This window comes from Terrapene carolina, unplaced genomic scaffold (assembly GCF_002925995.2).
Source record: "Terrapene carolina triunguis isolate 2854851 unplaced genomic scaffold, T_m_triunguis-2.0 Scaffold85, whole genome shotgun sequence".
In the NCBI taxonomy this organism is placed as follows: domain Eukaryota; kingdom Metazoa; phylum Chordata; order Testudines; family Emydidae; genus Terrapene; species Terrapene triunguis.
In genome coordinates, this window is record NW_020664436.1 from 62,187,317 (window position 1) to 62,213,874 (window position 26,558).

General features: G+C 42.1%; 1 protein-coding gene across 1 annotated transcript in view; it reads left to right on the plus strand.

The window, feature by feature from the left end:
* The window catches only part of FAM184A (family with sequence similarity 184 member A), a 168,337-nt gene that overhangs the window by 123,698 nt on the left and 18,081 nt on the right, over positions 1-26,558 (plus strand). Inside the window, exons 12-14 of the mRNA XM_024205389.2 lie at positions 11,124-11,251; positions 17,562-17,746; positions 18,214-18,360. Coding sequence (XP_024061157.2) covers positions 11,124-11,251; positions 17,562-17,746; positions 18,214-18,360 — 460 coding nt within the window. The remainder of the gene's footprint in view (positions 1-11,123; positions 11,252-17,561; positions 17,747-18,213; positions 18,361-26,558) is intronic.

The following is a 26,558-nucleotide window of genomic DNA, read 5'->3' on the forward strand; positions in this document are numbered from 1 at the left end:
ATGGAGAAAGTTTCAGAAAGTAACAATGAAATAGAACAACTAGAATAGTTTCAGCATACACATGTAACAATGGTAAAAATGAAGACACTAAGGATCCATCTGTACTACAAAAACATTTGTCAGGTGACTCAATAAGTACTAATTGCTAATTACTGTGTATATTACTAATCTATAGTGTATTACAAATCAATCTGTGATTTGTAGAATAGAGAGACCCTTAACTAGAGAGGTCCATAGTTTTAGCCTGGTTAAGGAATGTGGTTACTAAAAAATCAGCTTGTACATGACTGGGTTCCTTGACTTTTATTTTTGGCATATAGATGAGTATCATTTATTTATTTTTGAGCCCCTATGAATGTGCTAGGCACTGCACAAAACAGAAGAAGATCTGGTCATTTCCTCAAAGAATGCACAATCTAAATTCAATACAACAGAACAAGTGAGGATCATAAACTGATGAGAAGGTGAGAGGAAGGACAAAGGGTGACAATCATGCAATTTACTCCATAACACACATACACACACTTGATAGTTCTGAGTTGTTTGTTTTTTAATTTAAGGAACCTTTCCCCTCTCTCACTTTCAACTGGTGAGATGGCAGGAATTAGCTTCTAGAAGGAATTTGAATGAGGCAAGTTAGGTGGCTTGGTGAATAGACTTGTGGGAAAGAACTGGACACTTAAGGTGCTGAGGAAAAAGACAGAGATGCCTGTGAGATGAGGTGATTAAGGGAATACTGACGCTGGTGTCATTGGTGGAGCAGAGGGATGGGGGAAATGCAAAAAGTGGCTAGATTGTACAGGTGGGCAAAGGTTGCATGATGGTAGGACCTTGAAGGCAAAGACAAGAAGATTGAAATGAAATGCTGTTCAGTGGCGCCCCAGTGAGTGATTCAAAGAGGCGAGATGATATATTCAGAGCAAGATGAGATTCAGAAGAGAAGGAAGATGGGGGAGATATTTTTGGCAGTGATATTTTGGCTTGACTGAAGGGTGAGGGGCAGGTGACAAGGGTAGTACGAAAAAAGACATGAAGAGGAGACTGCAAGAGTCAAAGCAGGAAGTAACAAATACAGAGAAGTGATTTGCCTGTTAGGACAAAAAGGAAAGGGCAGATTTTAGAAATATTATGAAGGGGAAACCAACTTGGATAGCAGTAAGAAGAAGAGGAAGGATTCAAAGATTATCCCTCAGTTTAAGGGCCTTGGTAACAGGGAGCATTGTGGTGTTGTCAACTGCAGCAGAGAATGGGGGAAGTGGGCCTTAAAAACAAATCAAAAATTGTGATTATGTACGTAGTTGCAAGATGTCATTTTGGTATAAGATGGCATTTTTCTGGTAGTTTCTGGTTAGGTCACACTTTATCCATGTCACATAATGAATAAGCAAAAATATCACTGTATATGTAGAAATGCTTGTCAATTAGGCACCAGCAGCATGTCTCACCTGAGCTCACTACTTTCCTTCTGCCTTGTGCGCTACCATTTTCATTCCTTCTTTTAGTAGTGCTTGTTTCCTGTTCCCTTAATTGAAATGTTTCCTTACTAGTTCAGCATCTTTTCCAGTTAGTTTAGCTTAATCTTTCCACCTGAAAAATCAAAGAAAACAATCCTCTAGCTACTCCACTTTTGATGAGGCAGTGCATCTCAGCAGTGTTGGGTCTCCCTGTCCATCTTGCTTACACTTCTCTGAGTCATTGTTGGAGCCGTCATAGTCCAGAGTTAATCTTGGTCCATCAACCTCATGCTTCCCAGCTGGTGAAGAGCCTATGCTCAGAGATCTCCCATCCAAATAGAGTTGCTTGTTATCTTTTTTCTGGCAGATCTCTCTTTTCAAACTTTTTTTTATGAATTTTGGGCTTTGGGGTTTTTGTTTTTGTTTTTGCTGTTGCTGGCTTGCCCTTTGTGATGGCTTAATTCCAGCTTTCTACACCTGTGTTCCTCATTATGTCAAAACTAATAACCCATTGCAGTGAAAAGAAAGGGCCCAATATTAAATCTTTTCAGCACATTATCAAAGTCAGGTTACCTCTGACTCTAGTCTTCTCACACAGACAAATCTCCTGTAGACTTAGTTAATGTTGGCTCCACAACACTAGCCGGAATCTCCTTTCTGATCCTGGAAGGCAGGGTATGAGGGATAATGCCAATTTCAACTTCTTGGACAAGCTAAAGTAAGAGCCTCCAGACACCTTTCATGAAAGGACCTATCTGCTTGTTGCAGGAATTTGACAAAAAGTCCCACATTATTCCACCGCTTTCCCTCAGCCCTAACAAAAAGTGGAGAGGATTTGCTCTTCATTGTTGAAGAGGGGAATCTGGATAATGCCTTTCTTCAGTTGCACCCGTCTTTTATGGTTCTACAGAGCAGTACCGGGGCAGTCCCAGACACCTGTTTTTCCCACTCTGCTACAAATAGAGACAATTTGCGAGCACACAAAGCAAAACTGTTGTCTTCTCCACTGAAAGTGAACTCAGCAATGATCTGTTGCTTCAACCAATCCAGCAACTGAGTATTTTTGTGAACCAATCCAAGAGTTTCCTCTTAATCCTGCACAGTCTCATGCACCTTGGAATGCTCTCCCAGATCCACAAAGGGATAGTATTCATCTTGACAAAAGGTCTGTCTACACTAGAGCTGGAAGGTGTAAATTCCAGCTCAAGGAGTCATATTTGCGCTAGCTCTGATCAAGCTAGCAAGCTAAAAATAGAAGTGTAGCTACTGCAGCCTGAGCAGCATGAGGGACTAGCTACCCTGAGTACAATCCTGTCTAAGACGCTAGATGTGTACTTGGGTTGGCTACCCCATCCCACCACTTGCATCAGTGCAGCCCCACTTCTATTTTTAGTGCACTAGTTCGGTCAGAACTAGTGTGGGTATGTCTCCTTGAGCTGAGTTAATACCTTCCACCTCTAGTATGGACATACTTTTAAAAGTATTGCAAACAGAAAGCTTCAATCAAGGAATCTGTGGTGCAGTTAGCTGCACCACATCACTAATCAGTAGGCTTTCTACATTCTTTTAAGGTACCCTGGAAAAATTGACTTGACCTAGAGTTTAAACTGACCTCAGAGCCATGAACCTCACTTTGAATCTGTGAATATTAAAGTTCTGGTTTTGGCTGCTATTGTTTAAACTAGATAGGTCAGTGAACTGTTTTTTTTCTCATCAGCCCTTTTAGAAGAGGGATATTGGTAAATTGGAGAGAATTCAGAGAAGAGCCACAAGATTAAAGGATTGGAAAACATGCCTTATAGTGATAGACTGAAGGAGCTCAGTCTGTTTTCCTTAGTAAAGAGAAGGGTAAGGGATGATGTGATCAGTTTGTAAGTACCCTACAGAAATTTGGTAGTGCAGCAATTTGATAGTAGGTTCTTCAGTCTAGCAGACAAAGGTATAACAAGATCCATTGACTGGAAGTTGAAGCTAGACAAATTCAGACTGGAAATAGGCATACAATTTTAACAGGTAGGGTAATTAATTATTGGAACAATTTACCAAGGGTCATGGAGAATTCTCCATCACTGGCAATTTTAAAATCAATATTGGATGTTTTTGTAAAAGATACGTTCTAGTTCAAATAGGAATTACTTGGGGAAGTTCTTTGGCCTGTGTTATACAAGGGATCGGACTAGATGATCTCAGTGGTTCCTTCTGTCCTTAGAATCTATGAATCTGTACTGTCATCTATAAACACACATGTTTTTACATACTGCATCTTCTTTCATGTAAAATCAGATTTTCTGTCCTTTTTTTGACCCTCTTTTTTAACAAGATAGAGAATCAGCAATATTGCTACATATCAAAAGAGCAATAAAATATTATCTTAACAGAATCCAAGAATTTGAATTAGATGAATGTCTGTTTTTCTGATTTGAGGGTCCCAAAAAGAGATTTAAAGTTTCCAGAGTTCTCTGGCCTAGATGGATTAAGCACAAAAGAAGCTCCTAATGCAGATGGTCAACCCCATCTGATAGGGATTAAATATAATCTGATTAGATCAACTGCCACTTAGGGTATGTCTTCATTGCAGAGTTAACCTAATCTTTAACTCTTAGCCCAAAACCCTCTCCCGTCCCCACACACACAACTTTTATCTTTGGTGATACATTACCAGCATGGATATACAGACTTATGGGTAGACAAAGGCGAACTGAGGTGGCCACCGCAGGTGCCAGACTGTGGGGGGCACCACTAGGACCCAGAGTGTAGAAAATTGTGTCTGCTGCTGGTGCATATGTATTCTCTCTGCTCTAGATGCACAGAAATGGTGGAGTGCTGTGCTGGAGAAAGGAAGGCACAAGAGACATAACAGGCAGGCAGGAGAAAAGGTGAGAGGGAATAACAGAAAGCTGCAGGGACAGAGAGGAGGAGCAGCCTCTTATGTACCTCTCTAGCACCCCCAGGAGCCTGGACTGATTAACACCAGCTTCTCAGGGAGATTCCTGTTTCCTGCTGCTTACCTGAACCCACTTGAGGAGAACAGGCAGTCAACTGAAGTAGTAGGAGCCAGTTAGGCCCTTAAGACGCTGATATCTTCTCTCACTCAGGCCCTGCTACTAGCCTGCTTTTGTCCCCTTCAATTGAGTGTTGAGAGCCACTATAGCTGGCACAGACCAGCAGTCATGAGTGAAAGAAGAAAATGCCCCTCTGGGGCAGCATTCAGAAAAAGAAAGCAAGCAAAGGAAGCTTTTCTATCTAAGCAGGAAGGAGCTCTCCTGAGATACATAGACACAAATGTTCACGGTGAGCCTTCCGCCCCCAGTGAGGATGTGAGTGGTGAGGAGATGCCTGATCTTCCAGTTAGTCAGAGTGCAGGTGACCTGGCAGCTACTGCAGCATCCATATCTCCATCGCAAATGGAAGTAACCATGCACATTCCTGAAGAAAAGTGTAGATCAGAGAAGAGTGTGGTGGAGGCGCAAGAAACAGCTGCTGCTGAGTTTAGTTCCTTAAGTCTAGATGATCCAGGACTGTGGACCCACTTGAGCAGTAGCCTGAGGGACTTCCTTGTACCGCATGGGCCACAGCAAGTGAAAAACGTCATGTTCCCCAAAGACAATGAAAATAGAAGTTTCCATCCAACACACTACTGGCGTGAAATCCCCAATGGTGACAAAGTGGAGAGGCCATGGCTTATGTACTCAAAAACCCAGAATGCTGCATACTGTTTTTGTTGCAAACTCTTCCAGTCTAATGTACCAGCCACATTGGGTTCTACAGGAACAAAGGACTGGAAAAATCTGGCTAGAAAACTGGCATGCCATGAGAAGGCAGCAAATCACCAGAGAGCATTCCATAGATGGAAAGAGCTTGAGAGGAGACTAAGGTTAAAGGCCACCATAGGTGATCAGCATCGAGAGAAGATTGCATCAGAGTCTCTTTGCTGGCAAAATGTTCTGAAAAGGCTCATTGCCATTGTGAGAATGCTTGCTACCCAAAACTTAGCACTGCGTGGCACTTCAGATCAGCTGTATGTGCCAAACAATGGAAACTTCCTTAAAACTGTAGAGCTGATGGCTGAGTTTGATGCTGTACTCCAGGAGCATCTAAGAAGAGTCACCACCCAAGAAATGTACACACACCATTACCTTGGAAAAACAATTCAAAATGAGATCATACAGTTACTGGCAACAAAAGTCAAACAGAAGATTGTGGCAGATCTGAAGTCAGCAAGATATTACTCTGTTATTCTGGACTGCACACCTGACATCAGCCATACGGAACAAATGACTTTAATGGTGCGTTTTGTAACAATAACAGAACCTAGTGAAAATGTCCCTGCAATGGTGACTGTCAGAGAGCATTTTCTAGAATTTATTGACATTGATGATACTACAGGAGCTGGTATGACAAATATGCTTCTTAAAAAGCTGGAAGATACAGGAATTGCGATAGCTGACATGAGAGGTCAGGGCTACGATAATGGTGCCAACATGAGAGGAAAGAACAGAGAAGTGCAGACACGGATCCGAGAGTTAAACCCTCGAGCTTTTTTTGTCCCATGCAGTTCTCATTCATTGAACTTGGTGGTCAGTGATGCAGCATCAGCTTCTAGTGAGGTTGCTGATTTTTTTAAATGTAATTCAAAGCATCTATGTATTTTTCTCTGCATCAACTCATCAATGGCAAATTTTGAAGCAACATCTGGGAACATCCTCTCTGACACTGAAACCACTGAGTGCCACACGATGGGAAAGTCGAGTGGAGGCGATAAAGCCTATCAAACACCAAATTGGGAAGATAGATGATGCCATAGTTGCCATTATGGAGAATAATGTTATGACAGGAACTGTTCATGGGAGAACAGTGATAGAGGGAAATGGGAATCACCAGAAACATCCATAACTTCAAATTTCTGTGTTGTGGCATGACATACTGTTTGAAATAAATGCTGTAAGCAAGAGACTCCAAGGTGTTGACCTTGATATATCTGGAACAATGGAACAACTGGACAAAGCAAAGTTATACTTACAGTCTTACCGGTCAGATGAGGGATTTCAAAACGTTCTGAAGAGTGCACAGAAGTTGGCAGAAGAACTTCACACTGAAGCTATTTTCCCACCCATTCAAGAATACAAGAGTCACCGAAGAAGAAGATGACATTTTGATTACGAGGCATGGGATAATCCCATAAGAGACCCAAACAACAATTCAAAGTTGAATTCTTTAACCAGGTGCTAGATTGTGCAATACAGTCAGTTGAAGAACATTTCATGCAGCTCAAGGAACCCAGCAGTATATTTGGGATGTTGTATGATATTCCAGAACTCCTCAGTATACCTGAAGAAGACCTACACCAGCAATGCAGGGCACTAGAGACAGTGTTGACACATGATGGCATGCGCGATATTGATGCGAGTGATTTAGGTGATGAACTGAAAGCCCTTTCAAGATACATTTCAGCAGGATCAACTCCAAAGGCTGTTCTGGAATATATGTGCACAAATAAGATGACCATCCTCTTTCCAAATGCTTTTGTTGCTCTGCGCATACTTCTAATACTTCCTGTAACAGTTGCCAGAGGAGAACGCAGCTTCTCCAAGCTGAAGTTAATAAAAACACATCTACGCTCCACAATGACACAGGAGAGGCTGGTTGGTCTTGCAACCATCTCAATAGAGCATGAGCTGGCCCAGACTGTGGACCTTCAGCAGGAAGCAGTTCAACTCTTTGCAACCAAGAAGGCACTGAAAGCACCACTTTGATTATTCAAACAGATAAAAATGTCATTGTTTACTATGCAGACAAGAAAAGTTACATTTGCTGTTCAGGCATTTGAAAGTTAAGTGTTACTTAAAATTTTTGAACAAGGCATTTTAAGTTGTTAGTTCTCCTTTATTGAGGTAGATAGCAGAACTGTACCATGAGAGGAGTAGAACAGGAAGAAGGCAGAATTGAGACCTTTCAAAGTTTTCAAAATGTTTTGGGCCAGCCCTGTCCAGCTGGGAATCACACTTTCCATTTGCAGTGTAGACTTACCTTAAGGGCCTAATCCAAAGCCTACTGAAGGAAATGGAAAGATTCCCATTTACTTCAGTGGGCATTGGATGAAGGTCTAAATGGCAAAAATGTGAACAGCAAAAGATCAAATGAATCTCATACTTCCTGACAAATGGCAGTTTATATAGGATAGATGAACGTTGATACCAACAAGGATGCCATTATAGTAATCAAGCAGGAAAAGCACCAAAGCATGCACTAGAGCTTGTTGTGTCAGCTATTAACCACAGAGTCTCAAAATGTTTAATAAATGAAGTTGACACACGTCTTAGCAGTAAAATCAACTTCAGATTGAATGACAAATCTGAGTTGAAGATTACATCCAAATTCCATACAGTGGCTAGGATGGTACAAAATTAGCTTTCTTCAAAATAGAAGGACTCCTGAATGGAAAGGCAAGTGACGTGGCTGAAAAATAGGATTTCACCCTTACCCAATATTTATAAGAGTTTAACATACATCCAGTTAGAGCTGTCACTCAGGATACCTCAACACTGCAGCTGCCAGCATGCTTCCCAGCTTAGGTCGACAGACACGCACTAACTCTGCTCCAGCTAGGGTGCTGAAAATACAGTGTAGTCAGCTTGGGTTTTCTGCCCAAATACAAACCTAAGATTTCATGTGTACTGTATCTCAATGACCTTCAGCAAGTCCAGTTCCTAACTGGCCTGGCCAGTTTTAATCCTGCATTGCCAGTTGCAATGTACCAGGCAGGGGGGAGGGGTAATTTGTTTCACTTAAATTACAAGCAGAAAAAAACATGCCATATTGTGACTGGCAACTGTTGCTGCCTGCATGTGCGGCTGGGCGTGCCTGTGGCCATTTCCACTATGGTGCCCAAGTCACAAGGCCTCTGGGAGCGCTGCTAATGCACCACTCTGCATACAAGGCCCTCAGTATGCCCAATCGGCAGCTTTCTCCTCCTGATGCCAGAAAGCAGGACTGACCCAAGACTCATGCGCAATGAGGTGTAAGCAGCAGGGGCCCAGGGACATTGGTTCCTGAGAGCTTGGGAGGGGACAGTAGGGGAGTTGCCTGGGCTGGGAGGGAGTGGGTGTAGGGGCTTATGGGCCAGGGGGACCAGGTTGATGGGAGAAGAGAACCTGGGATGGGAGGGGAGGGCATCTGGGAGGGGAAGAGGAGGGTCAGGCCAGTTGAGGGTGGTACCTGGGAGGGGAAGAGGTGGGTCAGGCTTGTGGGGAGAGCAGTTGCTGATTTTTCTGCTTCTCAGAGGTGACAACTGTATTTGGGCCCTGACCAGCTTCGAGCTGGCCTCCATTCCCGTCATGGCCATGGTGGTGAGAGCCACATAAGAATAGGGGGTTCTGGGAGGGGTTCAGCTCATCCTTTGCACGTTCTTCCTCCTTGCTGGTGTTGGTATCATGAGCCATCAGAGCCACAGTGTCCTCTTTGGGGTCTTGGTAGCGAGCCATCTTGGCACCCAAGTCCTCACTTCTTCCCAGGGGAAAAAGAGCCAGCTTTCCTGCTCACTCAGCTGTTGAAGCCCAATCCCACAATCAGTTTCTCAGTTGTTCCCGTATTTGTATTGATTTGAATCAAACTTGTGTCCAAAGCCAGCAGAGACTCAGTGCCCTTTTCCCGAAAGAACTGGTAAAGTTACTCCCTTAGTCCTGCCTCTTTTTCAGAAAGCAGCAAAAGTATGTCTCACTCAGGAGGCTCAGATATCGATTATGCTAATGTACTTTCTCTTTTCTGATCTGTATCATTTCCAGCAAATTCCATTTTCATCATAAACCCTTTCCCTTATAGATGCGGAGAGACAGCTGGGCATAGTCAAGTTAATTTCTAGGTCACTTTTCATAATTACCTCCTTGTGATTAGCCTATTTAGCAAATGTTTCCCAGAACAAAAAAAGAGAGAGAAAGTGGGTATTAGATTTCTTAAAAAAAAATTATGTGTATTTAAATTAAATAGTCTAGATCTATTAATATTAATATATTTCATATTCGATTTTTTCAGCCTTTTCTGATCTGATATTAATAATAAAATGGAGATGTTCTCATATTTACTCATTGCATATCACATGCTCTTCTAGTTTAAGGAAGGTTTCCCCCCAATTTCCATAGATCACGGCTCCAAAATTCTTCAATCTGGTCCTGATGTGCAGCTCAAGCAAGCTCAATATAGAAGAGTTCAAACATTTTTTACTAACTTTCAGCGATGCAACTCCAAATTGGGATCTGAAAGTCAGTTTGTGTTCTTTTCTTATCAGTCTCAATCACTAGTTTTAAGGATTCTGCAGTTCAAACTATGCCTTTATTAACATCTGTGCAACCTCATTGTCTTTCAATGATGCCCTCAATTACATCTGTGCAAGTTCATTGAAGGTTAATGGGGTTGCACAGATGTGACCAAAGGTGTAATTTAACCTCTAGAATCTTTATTCCTGGTGATAATTAAGGCTACGATTTAGTCATGGGTATTTTTAGTAGAAGTCTTGGATAGGTCACAAGCAACAAACAAAAATTCACGGTCTGCGACCTGTCCATGACATGTACTATATACCCCTGACTAAATCTTAGCTGGGGTGGGGGGAACGCTGCTCTGAGGGGCCGGGGGGGAGGGGTGCTGCTCTGGGCAGGGGGTGGGGGGTGAAGGCCGCTGCTCTGGTGGGGCCACCGAGGCCAGTGGCACCAGCTGCCGGGGGCCACTGAGCAGTGGCTGCTCTGGCTGCCCACCCGCCGCTGCTCGGGCAGTCCTCAGAGCCATCCGCACTGGCCGCTGCTTGTGTGGTCCCCGGGGTCAGCTTCCCAGGGGCTGCCTGAGAAGCAGTTGGTGCAGCTGGCCCTAGAACTGCTCCAGCAGCAGCTGGCTGTGGGGCCGCCCATCCACTGCTGCTCAGGTGGTCCCAGGGACCAGTTGCACTGGCGGCTGCTCTGGCGGGCCCCGGAGCTGCTCGAGCAGTAGCTGGTGTGGCTGGCCCCAGGACCGCTCCGTGCAGCTGGCCCCCGGGCCAGCTACTTGGGCAGCCCTGGGGTCAGCCACACCGGCTGTCGCAGAAGTCATGGAGGTCACAGAAACGCACGGAATTCTGCTTGCCCACTCAAGAGGTTGAAGAGCTTTTTTTTCAATGTGCAATTAAAATGTCATTAACTGGGGTGGTTTTTTCCATTATCAGTCATGGTAAAAGAGAGACAAGTAGGTTTTGTGCCTAGACTGGTAAACTTCAATGGCAATTTTGCGAGTAGTAAAACATAGTTTGTCACTCAGGTAAGCAGACATGACTCTGAATGTGCAGAGGGAGCAGATGTCTTGTATAAGATCCCATTTTTACATAAGTATTTTTCAGACTAGAACACACTTTTAAAAACAAGCACACTGAGTCACCAGTACAATTTCCTGCAGCACGTGGGTTTTCTAGTATTGAACAAGTCTGACTTTGCTTAAGATAGAAGATAGATGACGTGACAGCTCAAGGTGTAGGGTTGCAAACCTAAAATCAGCTTGATATGTTCAACATAGATTTTATGTTAATTTATACAAGTAATTTTCTATCTCTCTGTTTATTAGGTGAGCAGTAATATTTTATCAGAGTTGATTATGTTAATTAACAATAATGTTTACAAAATAAATTTTTTTCCTTTTAATCATGGTAACTAGCTTCTTTGCGCTCAGAGTTAAATCATCAACATGCAGCAGCAATTGACCAACTAAGGCACAACCATCAACAAGAATTGGTAGCTGCTAAAATGGAACTTGAAAGAAGTATAGAACTCAGCAGACGACAGGTAAATAAGCATTTATGGTAACTGGATGTAAAATTGCATATTTAGAATTTGTTTTGTGTTAACTGGAGAGCATAACTGTACTATAAATGCATATTGAGGACTTTAATCTTTGAAAGGCAGTCAGAGTTGAAGACAGTGCTCCTTCATCAGTTTATCTAATCTGCTACCCCTTTTCCTTCTCCCTACCCCCATCAACAAACCTAACTGGGAGTCTTAAACTAGCCCTCAATTCAAGTCTATAAACTAAATTTCAGATTCAAAATTGTCCAGCCATTTTGAGGGCACAGTGACTGGACTCAGAGGGGGAAAGTGTTATTTCTCGTTAAAGTTAATCTGCTAGACTTTGTCTTTTAGCAACACTTCAAGGCTAAAACACTGTTTTTTTGTGGAGCCACTGTTGCCCTAGGACAGGGGTCTCCAAACTTTGAGACGAGGACCATATTAGATTTTTGAAGGGGCTTCGCGGGCCAAAGTGACTGTGAAAGAAATTAAATATATGCAAATATATGCAAAATCGTTAAAAAAACAACACTACTCTATTGTGTTAGTGTTGCATTAAATTCTAAATCAGGTATAAAAGTTAATCGATGCCGGTACTGTGAAATCACACAAAATATTTGTCAATACATTAAAAATCATTTCACATAATTTTTTTTACTTTATAAAAACTCACATATTTGTATCATACAAATACTGTTTGGTTCTATTAGTGCTGTAGTTAAAATTTAACCATTATGAAATTGTTAATTTCCATCTTCTTTACTCCATTTATTGGCGATGTAATTAAGCATCTGGCTTGTATTTTTACTCTAAGGCAGGGGTCCATGCTTGCTCGGCTGCAGCAGCAACTCTCCCCTAAGTTGGCTCCCCTTTTGGGGGGACACTGGCTCCTGGGGGCACTCACCCCTCCACACAGCTCAGCTGAGCTATCGCCGACCCCACACACACACACCCGCGCGAGCTGCTGCCGGCAGCCCCTCCCTCCCCCTGCCTGCTTGGCGTGCCTACTCAGCTGCAGCCTGCCTGTTTGCTTCTCCCTGTACCTGCTCGGCTGCAGCAACGACTCTCCCCTAAGTTGGCTTCCCTTTTCGGGGGACACTGGCTCCCAGAGGCACTCACCCCTCTGCACAGCTCAGCTGTGCTGCCGCCCCGCGTGAGCTGCTGCCGGCGGCCCCTTCCCCTGCCTGCTTGGCTGCCTACTCAGCTGTTCGCTTCTCCCCTGTTGGTTGGAGGGCCGGACAAATGGAAGCCCCGGGCCGGATCCGGCCCGCGGGCCGTAGTTTGCAGACCCCTGCCCTAGGAGCCTAAATCCAACATTTAGGTGCCATGGAAAACCAAAAACTCCCACTAAGCTGGCACCTAACTCTGTAGACACTCAAAGTCCCTAGAGGCCTACGTTTCTGCTAGTGGGCATGTGCACAGCCACCTAACTCTAGGTGCCTGGGCACCTATCTCGTGCCTGAATTCTAGCAAGTTCCTCAAACTAGGCAATGCCATGCCTCTCTTGCCTGTGGAGCCTGATCCTGTTGGTGTTCTCAAAGTACACTGAAACCCATATAAAATTGCCAGAGGAGGAGGTAGAGATAGTGATGCTATGCTTGTTATAACTTTTAGCCCAGTGATTAGGGTAGTCACCCAGAATGTGGGAGTCCCAGATTGAATTCACCCCTCTATCTGATGTAAATAAGGGTTTAAACTTGAATCCCTCACCTGCCATGCCAGTGCACTAGCCACAGAGCAAGGGGGATTCTGGGACAAGTCTCTCTCTCTCTCTCCTGTTGAATCTGTTCCATTGTGTATAAATAATTAAATATGAATTGAAGCAGAGCGAATGGACCAGGGTCTCCTACATCCCAGGTGAATCCTTAACCGTTGGGATTCGGAGTCATTCTCTCTCTCTCTCTCTCTCTCTCTCTCTCTCTCTCTCTCCCACCTTCTCCTTTGCCAGTTTTTGTGAAAAAGAGCTTAGGTACCTAAGTCCAGGAGAGGGTCCACAACTGTGAATCCTGAGTGGAGAAAGACACCTTCCTTTGGCCTGGAGTTAGGCACCTAAGTCCTTCTGAGGGGTAGAACTTAAGCCCTTCTTAACATCTCCCATTGGTTAGTTTAGGAGGCTCCCCACTCAGTGTGCTGGCTTTTTGGGATCCCATTCTTAGGTGCCTGTCTCTCCCCATGCATTATATAGGTAGCCTAGGTGCCCAATTCAGGGCTGGGGATTCCACTGGTTGGCAAGGTGCCTTTCAACAGCGGTTTATGATTCAGCCACTTTATCTTTCACTTTCTATTAAAAAATAAATTAGGAGCCCAGTTCAGATTTTTCAGTAGTAGCAATCCAAAGTGACTGTTCAGCCTCAACTTCTTGTTCAAATTAAAAACAGACTCCTGGGAATGGGAGGAGACTTATTATTATTTATTTATAGCAGTTGCACCCAAAGGCTGCAATCAGGATTACTTGTCAAAAACATAGGAAGACACAGTCGTCTCACCTAAAAGCAGGTCTCTTTTTAGAAATGTTTTGGACGAAGAAACAGCAGGAGTTAGACAGAGCCTTCATGTGTAGGGCAAGGAAGAAAGAGTCAGAGATGACTCCCACTTTACAGGCCTGAAGAATAGGAAAAATGCTATTAGTGCTGTCAACTGTAAAAGAGAATGGGAGGCCTTGGGAGGAAAGATGAACAGGTAGTTTGGCCATATTTAATTTAAGGAGATGGTGAGACACTGAGGCAGGGCCGACGAGGTGGGGGGGAAAGCCTGTACAAATTACCGGGGCCCGGCTTCTCTCCCCCCCCTCCCCCCCCCCCCCCCCCCCGTTGGCCCTGTTTAGCCGGTCCGCCCTTGCTGGAGGGCCTGAAAAAAAATTTTCAGCAGGGCCCGAACCCACTCTCGGCGGCCCTGCACCCAGGAGGAGATGTCAGAGGTATAGGATGAAGTACAAGATGGGGGATTGATCCTTCAAGGTGCTGAGCACTCTGGCCCCAGTCGAGCAGAGCGTTTAAACACATGCATAGTTCCATTGAAGTCAAAGCACCGGCCAGGACTGAAGGCAGGATGCATTGAAACAAATCAAGAGAGGAATGGTAGATTTCTTATTCATTAGAGTAAAGATAGTAGCTGAAGCCATCTGAGTTGACAAATGGAAAAAAGGAAAAAATGATGACTCTGCCTACTATTTTAGTTGTAACTCAAAGAGTTTATAAGTTTTTCCATACTATTTTCTCATCTCTTCCATCTTGGAACTATTTTTTTATAGCGGAAAGAATTCTTGCATAAAGCCTCTGTGTATGGAGGTGAAGGAGGGAGTTAATTTAAAATGCAGTAGTAGAATAATGGTGTATTTCTTCGGTGGCTTCAGCCTTGTGCCTCACAATACTCCCAAAATATTCTCCTAATGCAAACCTTGTGGTGGCTTATTGCTATATTCTTGTACAACTACAAATGGAGAAAACATAGCCAAGATCAGCCAAACAAGATGAATGTTAATGGTAAAAATTTTCCACACTGACCAGAATCCTTGCCATAACCATTTACTTACCAGATTGAGTCCTGCAAAGCACTTCAGCATGTGCTTAACTTGAAAGCATGTGAGTAATCCCATTGAATCCCATTAGGATTTGCTAGGTAAAGGAAGGCATTTTTATGGGGTGTCCACATAATTAAAGAAAGTCAATGGGACTACTCACATACTTAAATTTAAAAACATGATTAAATGTTACACTGTAGTGCGTCTTAGTGAGGAAAAATTAAAGATGAGTGCAACAACAGTTCCGGTGTAAAAGCATATTTTGTGTTCTTTGAATATATGTTGGTGTGGATCCCATTGTACATACACATGTGCTTGAGATTGGAATCTTTTGAATAGCAGTGTCCATCAGGGCCACATATGCATGCTGTTCCTCCTCGTGCTCCCATACAAGTTTACATAGGGTGGGGTCGCTGTGACCCTCCCTCTGTCCCCTCTAACTGCCCATGGCAGCGACAGAACCTGGTGAGTGTCTGTCGCATTAGTTCTTAGCTTTTTCTAAATTTTCTCAAACTCATAAAATCTTCAGATCTCTTCAGAGTCACAGATGTTCAACTGCCATGAATGATATCAATCCATCTGGGTTGTAGCATATGGGGAAAGATTCTAGGAAGAACCCATTACCAAACAGAGACTCTTACACTGGATAGGAGATGAATGGATTATTGTTTCATTTTAGCTAAGAAACCAGTACACACTGGCTTAAAGACCCGCTCCACGAAAGTCACCTCAACTCAGTGGCCTAGCTTAGACAGGTTCCCTTGATAGCGATGTGCAAAGCAGCAACTTGAAATTCAGTGCACACTTTCACCAGGCACTATTCTTTGGACTTAACATCAAATTCCAGTGCCCAGTATGGCAGTAATGGTGTCCAAGAGGGCGATGCTACAGTTCATATTTAGCTCAGACCTCCTCATGTACTCACTGCTTGCTAATCTCTCACAAGTGAAAGTGCATGAAGACCCTTGAAGAAGAAAGAGAAGTTAAGTACTGGGAATTATTGTTCTGTGAGAGTCACCTCTGCATTGACGCTACCTTCCTGTCTTCCCCTGTAGCTTAGAGTTCAATATAATGTCAGGACTCTGTGGTTTGAGAAAGGAATGGAGGTGGTTCAGAGGTGCATTCCCTTATGGACATACAATAGGCTGATAACATCACCGTCAGATGAAATTCCTTGTGCATCCCATGATGGACACTGCTTTTCAAGGCAGTTCCACGGCTCAAGACCAGGGACACCATATCCGACAAATATGAATGCACAGAGGTGACTCTTGAAGAACAACTGTAAATAAGAACATTAAGGTTGTCCAGGCAACTTTAATTCTGCCCTCATACGTATGCTTTAATTACATGATTGCATATTATTTTTCTCTGCAGGACCCATGCCTCATTCAGTGTACAGGATGAACAGTGCTCAGTGCAAGAGGCAGTTCAATATTGATTTTTACAGTCATTGTTCTTTGTTGTCCCATGCCTCAAACATCACATATCGTCTAACTTCTCTAGAGAATGGGCAGGATGCCAGTCTCATTCTTTGCACAACATTAACTCATTCAATTTCCAGTCCTTGTGCTGAATGAGAAAACTGTACTATAGAAAATATAGTAATTAAAGACTGTATTATAATGCATGCACACAAGAAGAAAGAGTTAAAGTTGTTAAGGCAATCTTAACTTTCTCATTTACCAATACATAAGTTTAAGTGCCTTTCTGAATAGGTAGGGGTAGTATGCTGAATCAGGGCTTCACTTATTTCATATGCACTTCCATTGATCATATGGAAGGCATTATTCACTCAAATTTGCTCCCCCCCACTCCCGTCCCCATCATGATGGAGGGGTGGCTATGCCAAACCTGAGTGATGCTTTGACCCTTGTGAGCCAGGTCACAATGGCTGGAGCAGGAAGCTGGGCCCAGTCCCATGGGACAGGGACTTCTGCTGCAGGATGAGTGCAGGGTGGGCTTGCTCTCCACCACCCCCAACCATGTCCCCAGGGCATTTCCTCAGCACCTGTCTGGCATTAGGACTGAGATGCCAGGGCAGAGTGTGCTGCTGCAGGTTGTTAGTGTCCCCTCAGTGGGGCAAAGAGGTAGCCGAGGACAAGAAGGATGCTGGCCTATGATTTTTTCATCCCCCACATGAATTTGGACTCCAGGCGGGTTGCAAAAAAAGACCGAATTTCAGCTGGTGGGTTGCTTTACTAAAAGACCAAAGATCTATGTCCATGCCATGTATCAGATTTCTACCACTTCACATTTAGATGCTAGAGCAGTTCAAAACAAGTTGCAAAAGTTTTTTATAATTACAAAAGTGTATTTTTCACTCTCCTCATCCTTGAAAATCACTGAGCTTTTTCTTGAACTGTATTAAAAATAAATAAATAAGTCCAAGGCTAAGAACAAACATGCCAAACTTTAGCCAAAAAAAAGTAAAACTATCTTTTTTTTAGAATGAAACAGTTTGTATAACCTTAACTATAGGTGATTCCTCTCCTACAGCATGCTGAATATATAGAATATATAGAATTCTCTCACAGGTATGTGGGTGAGAGAGTCTTTTTTTCTACCCTCACACAATAGAAAACATTATTGATCTCCGGTTTCCTTTATCGGGATTTTGATAAGGACTTTTTAAACTTATACTCTATACTTAAACACTGTTAAATGGTAAATAAAAAAATCTAAAACAAAAGGAAAAGTAAGCTATGTTATAAAATTCCAGAGAAAGTATTTTGCATCTGAAACAGAAGTATATTAAAGTATTCTTTGTTCTTGATATTTGTTTATCAGGAGAAGGAATTTTTGTGTCGAGTATCAGATCTACAGGATGAACTCAAACATCGTGACCATCATATATCTGAATTGGACAAGGAGGTTCTGACTCTGCATGAGAATATAAGTGCCCTAACCAAGGAACTGGAATTTAAGGGGAAAGAGGTTCTCAGAATACGCAGTGAATCCAACCAACAGATTAGGTATGAATTTTTCTATTATAAACTACAATATTTTCCTATTTATTAATCTCAACTGCTAATGTTTGTCAGAAATACTTGACCCTTTGTGGGTTGTTAGTTTAGATATTTAGTCATGTGATACTGTATATCATTTAGCCTCTGCCAGGAGGCAATATAAGTAGATATTATTATATGGTTCAGCTGTAATTTTAATAACATATTTTGGCTAACTTTAATTAAAATCCTCTTAAGTGTTTTTTAAAACTCATTGTGTTTATTAAAAAAAAAGCATTAAAGGAGATGACTTTTCAGTGAAATAAGCTTGAAGCATAGAGAAAAGTCAGTAGTACGATTTGATGATTCAGTAACTGCTGACAGTGTTGTTTGGTGTTGTACAAAAAGCCATTTCAAACCTGGCAGAAAATCGTGATGAACAAAGCAGACTGATGTTAGAATAACTTTTTTTTAACCAAAAATAAATTAAACAGGATACATGAGCAAGATTTAAGCAAGAAACATGAGAAAGAGCTGGATGTCATGACAGCAGACCACATCAGAGAGAAACAAAGCATACTCGCAGATTTTAATAAGACCCAAGAGCTACTCAAGGAAATTAATTCAGCTTTACAAGTTTCGTAAGTTTCATTACATTAAAAAAATCATATGTGGCTGAGTTTTGAGTGAAAAGTGATTCATTAAGATATCCAGTAAGTTATCAAGTATCCTTGGAGAGAGAGAGACATATGCAAAAACCACCCCCAAATATGGGGCCTAATCCTGCATTCCTTATGCACTCAAAATTCCCATTGACTTCAGTGGGAGTTTTGTGAGTGTAATCAGACCCAAAGATCCAGGGTAGAAAAGACAACATTACGTTGGTATAGTTCTTAATAAATTGGATGGAACATGTTATTTAAAAGATTATGTTGTTGCTGTACATTACTGTACATAAGTGAGAAAATAAAATTGTTTAAATAAAGCTATAAATACCATAGATCATGTTCACTTCCAAAATATTGACTATTGTAAAAGATGAGGGTAAGACATTGTTCAGTAATTATGTTTAGCTTTTATTAAAATCCAATAAAGATTTCCACGTGAACAGGAAGATTTCTGTTTGACCTTTTAAAAATGGGTGAAAACTTTTTTTCTTTTTCTTTCACCACAGGAAGCTCATACATTTTTCTAATAACTTAGGCCAGGCAGGGAGCCATTTCTCTGAGCAACACAGAATATCTCTTTACAAGAGTTAAAACAGCATATCCATATCCCTTTTAATATATATCCAGGCCATGTGACTCACATATACAAAGGAGAGGAGAAAAAACAGGAGAGCCTGCACTGCCTAATTATGGGTGAGATTTTTGTGTTGTGCCTCTAAGGGCAGGTCTTCACTACGGGGGGAGGGGGGGTCGATTTAAGATACGATTTAAGTCGACGTATCGGAGCCAACTTACCCCGCTGTGAGGACGGCGGCAAAATCGACCTCCACGGCTCCCAGTCGACGGCGCTTACTCCCACCTCTGCTGGTGGAGTAAGAGCGTCGATTCAGGGATCGATTGTCGCGTCCCAACGAGACGCGATAATTCGATCCCCGAGAGATCGATTTCTACCCGCCGATTCAGGGGTTTAGTGTAGACCTAGCCTAAGAGACAAAGCAGAAAATCTCATCACTAGGGAGCAGAAAATCTCATCACTAGGTAGCTTTATGCTGGAGTAATTTAGTGCTTGTCTACATGGGTAAATTTACAGGCCTTACTATACTGGTATAATTATACCACTATACGACTCTGTGAGGTGAGGGTCCCAGAGCCCGAACATTTATACAGCAACTAAACAGTCCCTTAGCCTGAGCCAGCTGTCACGGCCAGCCGCAGATGTCTAATTGGAGTGAAGACATACCCTAAGGGCTCTTTTACACAGCTACAGAAGCAGCATAAAAGGACTGTAGGAATGGAGGCCTCCCTATGTGTACAATAGTACCTTCAGTAAATAGGCATTATATCATATCTCAGCCATAACATACTTTTAAGTATACAGAAGACTCGGAGATTATTAATTAAAGATATTAATTAAAATATATCCTATTATATTTTGCACAGAAGCAGAAATTTATTTGGGAGAAATTTATTTCCAAATGTAATCCTCAGTTTCAACACATACCTCCTCAATGAAGAGAACTAGGGTGACCAGATGTCCCGATTTTATAGTGATAGTCCCGATTTTGGGGTCTTTTTCTTATATAGGCTCCTGTTACCTCCTATCCCCATCCTGATTTTTCACATTTGCTGTCTGGTCACCCTAAAGAGAACTCAAACTTCAGAAATATTTTTATTGCACTTGCAAAGAAAGGTTTTTATAGTTGTGGATAATTAATTAATAATGAGCAACTGATGTCAGGGCAAAGAACACCCTCTAACTATGTGTAATAAATTTAAAAAACTGTTCCTTCATATGTAGCAAACTCCAAATAAATTAAGATTGAACTCCCCATTACCCTTCTAAATTAATAGCAGCAAATAGTGTATTCCTTGTTTGTAAGTATTTATAATAGTGACAATTAAGAATCTTAAGCTGTAACCTAAATATATGTGTTCAGCATCTTTCAGGTTGGTATGGCTCAATTGCATATGTTTTACTATACTTGAGGTTTATGATCTAAGCCAAACAACAGCAGAGAATCTACTTTAGAAAGAAAAGTATAAAGGTGTGGAGAGGAATTGGGTAGCACTGTGTGTCAGAGATTATGTTCTGGCAACATTAAAGAAGATAGAGAGTGAGTTCAGCTAGAAAAGACTGAGAAAGTTGATAGTCTTTAAAATATTAATAATACTTAGCTCTTCTATAACACCTTTCATCCATAGATTTCAAAGTGTTGTACAAAAGAAGTAAGCATCATTTATGTCCACTTTACAGAGCAGGAGACTGAGGCATGGGTCAAAGGTCACTGGGCATAGAACTGAGGTGTATATGTCAAAATGGACAAATCCTGCAGAAAGGCAAAGATATTGCTAGAAAGTCAAACAACTTTGCAGAAGAAATTACAAGGGATACGATAGTATACATATGCCTATTATCATAATCTGAGAACAATATATCTGAAGAAGGCACAATAACATCAGGAAGGAGAAGTAACCACCACTTCAGGATCACAGAAGGAATATTACACAGACCATTAGATATAATAAATCAACAGGAATAAACAGGATTCATTCTAGCATACTAAGGGAATTAAGTAAGAAACTGACATAGCTCTTATCAAGTTACTTTGAAATGCTGATTATCATTAGGAGGGTACTTGAAGACAGATGTTATGCTTGTTCTTGAATAAATTAATAGACGGGGAAACAGGAAAAACTAGACTAATAATAAGACTGAATTCAATTTTAGAAAATATTTTAGAGTCATTAATAAGGGATGAGCTGGTGAGTTTCTTACCAGAGAGCGGTCAGCACATGGATTTACAGGTTGAAAGTAAAACCTGTTTCAGACTAATCTGATAGACATTTTTCAAAGGAGGGACAGAAAAAAATCAGATTTATTTGTGTTGCAGCAAGACATTTGCAAAAGGATATTTGAACAAAAAAAAATCAAGCACAATATGCTAAGTACATGCTGGATAGGAAACATGCTCATGAAAATTGAACAGTGAATATTCGGTCCACGTATTCATAAATTATCTGGAAAAGGGGGTGAACAGTGTAGTGACAAATTTGCAGTTGATACAAAACTACACAAGACAGTTAAGTGCAAAGCAGACTCTGAAGAGTTACAAAGGGATCTCACTCAACTGGGTGACTGGGCAACAAAACGGTAGATGAAAGTAATGTACACTGGAAAAAATAATCCCAATTTATTTATACCAAATGATGGGGTCTAAATTAGCTGTTACTACTCAGGAAAGAGATTTTGAAGTCATTGTGGATAGTTCTTTGATCTGCTCAATGTACAACGGCAGTCAAAAAAGCTAAAAGAATGTTAGAAATAATTAGGAAAGGGATAGATAATAAAGCAGAAAATATCGTAATGCCAATATATAAATCCATATATAAATCCCCACCTTGAATACTACGTGCAGTCCTGGTTGCCCCATCTGAAAAAAGTTATATTAGAATTGGAAAAGGTACAGAGAAGGCAATAAAAATTATCAGGGGTATGGAACAGATTCCATACAATGAGAGATTAAGAAGAGTGGGTTTGTTCATCTTAGAAAAAAAGACTACTAGGGAGGAATATGATAGAGGTCTATAAAATCATGGTGTGTAGAAAGTGAATAGGGAAGTGTTATTTACCATAACACAAGAACTAGGGGTCACCAGATGAGATTAATAGGCAGCAGGTTTAAAAGGAAGTGCTTCTTCACACAACGCACAGTCTGCCCATGAAACTCAGTGCCAGGGGATGTTGTGAAGGTCAAAAGTATAACTGGGTTCAAGAAAGAATTAGATAAGTTCATAGAGGATTGGTCCATCAAAGGCTAATAGCCAAGATAATCAGGGATGCAACCCTATTGCTCTAGGTGTCCCTAAATTTCCAACTGCTAGAAACTGGGACTGGACAATGGGATGGATCACTTGAGATTGCCCTGTTCTCGTCATTCCCCCTGAAGCATCTGGCAGTGGCTACTGTCAGGAGACAGGATACCGAGCTAGATGGACCACTGGTCTGACCCAGTATGGCCACTCTTGTGTTCAGGGAAGGTTTGCGAACTGAACAAATAACCTCAGCCCACATTCACCCAATTTCCATAAGTATGAGCTGAAGTTCCAAGGATCTAATAATTGTTGAGGGGTAGGAGCAGCAGAGGTACAAACACAGACCTTTGTGGAAGAGCAGTATCAGGGGACTGGACTGTGAGGGGACCGCTGTGGATGGCACCCAAATGGAGGTTTGAGTTAAAGCTCAAGGGCTCCTGTAAATCCAGATGCCTGGGTTCTATTTACAAACTGAATCCTGCAGGTTTAGCACAGCATTAATGCAGAGCTATAGTGAATGGAAACAAGTGGGGCATCCCCGAGACTATTTCTGCTCAATATCTTTATACATTACTTACTGCTGTAAGGCAGTAGAAAAAGCATGATCTCTAGAGATGACCGTAGGTGCAGAATTCTGGTCAAGATTACAAACCATCCTCCCCCAAAGTTAAAGGGTATTTGGATCCAGATTTTGTTTCAGGCTGCTCTCCACTGATAACTAAATTCCTGTTGGTACCGAAACATGAAGAACTGGAGATATATTTGAGAACACAGAATGGAAGGAAGATTTAAATATATTTGAGAAATGGATTAATGTGCAGGCTGTTGCAAGTGGAATTTAATGTTCCAAAATTTAAGCTCATGCATTGTGTACTTCAGAAGAAAATATAGGAGAATAAGTTACATCAAATGGTCCAGAGCTAGAGTGATCTAGTGAGGAAAAGGACTTAGGAACTGTAATAATTTGAAAGTTGGGGCACCATTTCTGGTAGCCACAATGAAAGGAAAAAGATTATTAGATTATATAAATGGGAATAAATTGTAAAGCAAAGGATGTGATTCAACTATATAAAGCTATAACAAGGATATATTATGAATGGTATGTGCAGTTTTGGTCACCAAAGGATATCCATATTTTAGAAGATGTATGAAGGAAGACAACATGACTAATTTAGGATAAAGACGGAAAGTCCTATAAAGAACTGAATTAAGCCTATGCAGTCTGAAAAAAATGAAATTGTGTTGTGGTTTGGGAATGGGCAGGGACCAGGACTGTTGTGCCTCTATCCGTGTTGTTACTCCCACCCCTTCTCTGCATCTCCCTCCCCACCCATGGAAGTGCTGTTCTCCCCCTATCTGAGCACCAAATGCCCCCCATCTCGCCACCATGTCTGAATACTGGACACCCCCATGTCCCTGCTGAACAGCAGATAGCCCCTGAATCTGGGATCAGAGCCCCCTTTGACTGTCAGCACCCCTATCCCTGCCCTCCCATCAGAGCCAGGCATGGGGCTGTGGAGGCAAATCACAACTTCAAGGGATCCATGACACAAGCCATTGGGGTTAGTGCCAAATCATGGTGTACCTAAAGAGGGCACGAAGACCTGTAGGAAAACAACTGTTAATAATGCACAATGAGCACCAAGTCACCATTTAGCTGGGCTCTCCACCCACTACCTTAGCCTCAGGGATAGAGTTGCCTCTTTACCTGTACCCCTCCGCCTTACTCAGGATGGAAACAGCCCACGGATCTGCTAAGGGCAGAGTTTGACTCCAGAGTATACAGTTTTCAAATCCTGCCTCGCTTACCCAGCCCTCATAAGGATCTGCCATGATTGCAGTCCCTGTGCTCACGTGAGAACAGGGCATGCCCCTTCCAAAGAGGGTGGAAAAGATGTGGGGCCATGTGGGCTGAGCAAACCAAAGGGAAGTGGGAGGGACCATCCTTTTAGGTGCATGGCCCAAGTGTACACTAAGGTAGGATTATGCAACCTCCTGGGGCAATGCAGCTCTGCTCCACTCTGAACACAGAGACAAGCCTTAAATACATGACATAGTCCTTAAATTGCTGTTTTCTGATCAAGATGGAAAAAGTAGGCCCATGGGCCTTTCCATCCAAATTTCCAGAGATAATCTTACCCCAGGGTCCCAGCTGTTGCTAGCTTAGACTCTGGTAGGCAGATTTCGAGGCAAAAAGTCTATTGGGAGGAGGTTCTGGAGACAAAAAGTTGCCACAACTTATCTTATTCTGGGAGCACTGAAGTGAGCTAGCACGGTCCCAAAAGTGGGCAACACTAGCCAGTAATAAGTTGTGGTGAGAGTAACCAGGGGACATGCCAATTCATGCCTTTACTCTCAGCAGCTTCCTCCAGCAAGACTTATGTGGAGGCCTTGGGGAGATTTTAAAATTGGTCCTATATAACAGGTTTCCCCCCAAGAGGGCAGCAGTAAAAAAGCCACCCACTTCTCTGAGGTGCAGTCTCCTGTGAACCACAGAGGTCCATGCTGGCAAATAAACATGTAATTTTCACCTCCCTGCACTAGCTTTAATGAACCTGCCCTTGTATGTTTGAGATGCTGAAAATACAATAATAATTCTGTACAAAAATAATGTATATCTATTTCATATTTGCCATTAAAATAGAAATATCGGGCAAGATTTTTTGATACAGCTGAGCTCTTCTTAGATGCACCGAGGTGGGAACCATTGGGGAGCCAGTTATGGCTCCCTAATCCTGAGCTGTTTGGCCCATGCTCAAGTTGAAGACCTGTGAGGGAGCTGTTCTGATTTACACCACTGGTATAAGGCCCCTAGGCCAGTGGAGCGTCAGGTGGAGTGCTCTGTGCCAGAACCCCACTCCCAGGATGTCACTTCTCTCCCCTGACATTGTGGGGGCAGCTGGCGAAGGAGATATCTATGCCAAAGGGGAAGCCTCCTACACAAGGATTTCTCTACTAGCTATCTCCAGCTGCTTTAAGTCCACTTTGCCCCACTTAGTGCAGTGCATAACAGACTTAGTGAACTGGAGAATCTGGCTCATGTAACTTTGAGGGGTAGTATTAATTAGCTTCTCTGATTGGATTGTTTGAATTACATGTACTTCTTTGATATACATAGAAAATGGCTTCCTGAGATGTCTGAAAATAGGGTGGCAGCTGTGCATAAGTGTGTATTATACTTTGGGGATTTGTCTACAATAGCTTATCCTAGCAGAAAATGTATACACAAAATTAAACCCACTGAGTGTATTTCCATTCTGCTGAATCAAAAGCTTTTTCTGCATCTGAAGATGCAATTGTGTTGTCCAAATTTTCAGTATTTTGTTAAAATGTTTTATAAGATCACTAAACTATATGAGGATTATTTGGGGGGCATAAATAAAGCTTGGTTTGCAGGCACTAGTTTTTCAAATGCTCACTGTAGTCTTGGCTGTCTCATCTTGTGAGAATTTTATTATCTGAATTTGAAGGCAATGGATTTCTGATTACGTCTCAGAAAGAAGTGTTTCAGAAAGTACTAGCTTTCTGCAGACCAAAATATGCATGGCCTTTTGCACTATGCAGCTCCCACATAGCTATGCATGGTGGCAGACCAAAGGCCAATAAACTGCTTGGTGGGGTGGGAGAACCCCAGTGTATTATGGAGAGTTGTAAATCCCTGTTCTGGTGTCCTCAATCCCATTTCCTCACCCCAAGGTCATGCATTCATTCCATGTTAGTTGCTATATCTCCAGTCATCTGCTTGATTTAGTCATAAGGCCTTCACTTCCTTCATTGTTGGAGAAGCTTCACCAATTGGAAGAGATCTCTATGCCCGCATCATCACCAAAGGGTAAACCATAAGGAAGCTATCACCTGGGGAGATTACTTGTTTGAACAAGGTGACTTATTTAAACTTTTTCCTCAAATCATTTAGTGAGGGATAAACAGTCTCATGCTAAGACATAGAAAGAGGCATAGAATATGCTCAGTTCATCAACTGATGTCATTCTCATGAACCTGAGACGTAGGCAGTCACGTAAGGCCAAAGTCAAAATTACGTACCTGCTTCTGAAGGGAAAATACTGTTGAAATGAGAGAGGATCTGTGGCTTAGGAAGCCATGTGGAATTAAATTTGGACTGACTAAATACCTTAAATTGTAATTTTTCCCTTTTTTTTTTTTTTTTTTTTTTTTTTTTTTTTGCTAAACTTGTTAAATTCTCTGTATTTGTGCTGAAACTCAAGGCAGTAACCTACATGAAAGTTGGATTTGGCAGATACATATTGCAAGTAACTTTCTAGTGGGCAATATTTAGCATCATGAATTTGATGTCTGTTAGGAATTTCAGCATAATGTCGTAGTGACAAATAGTACTT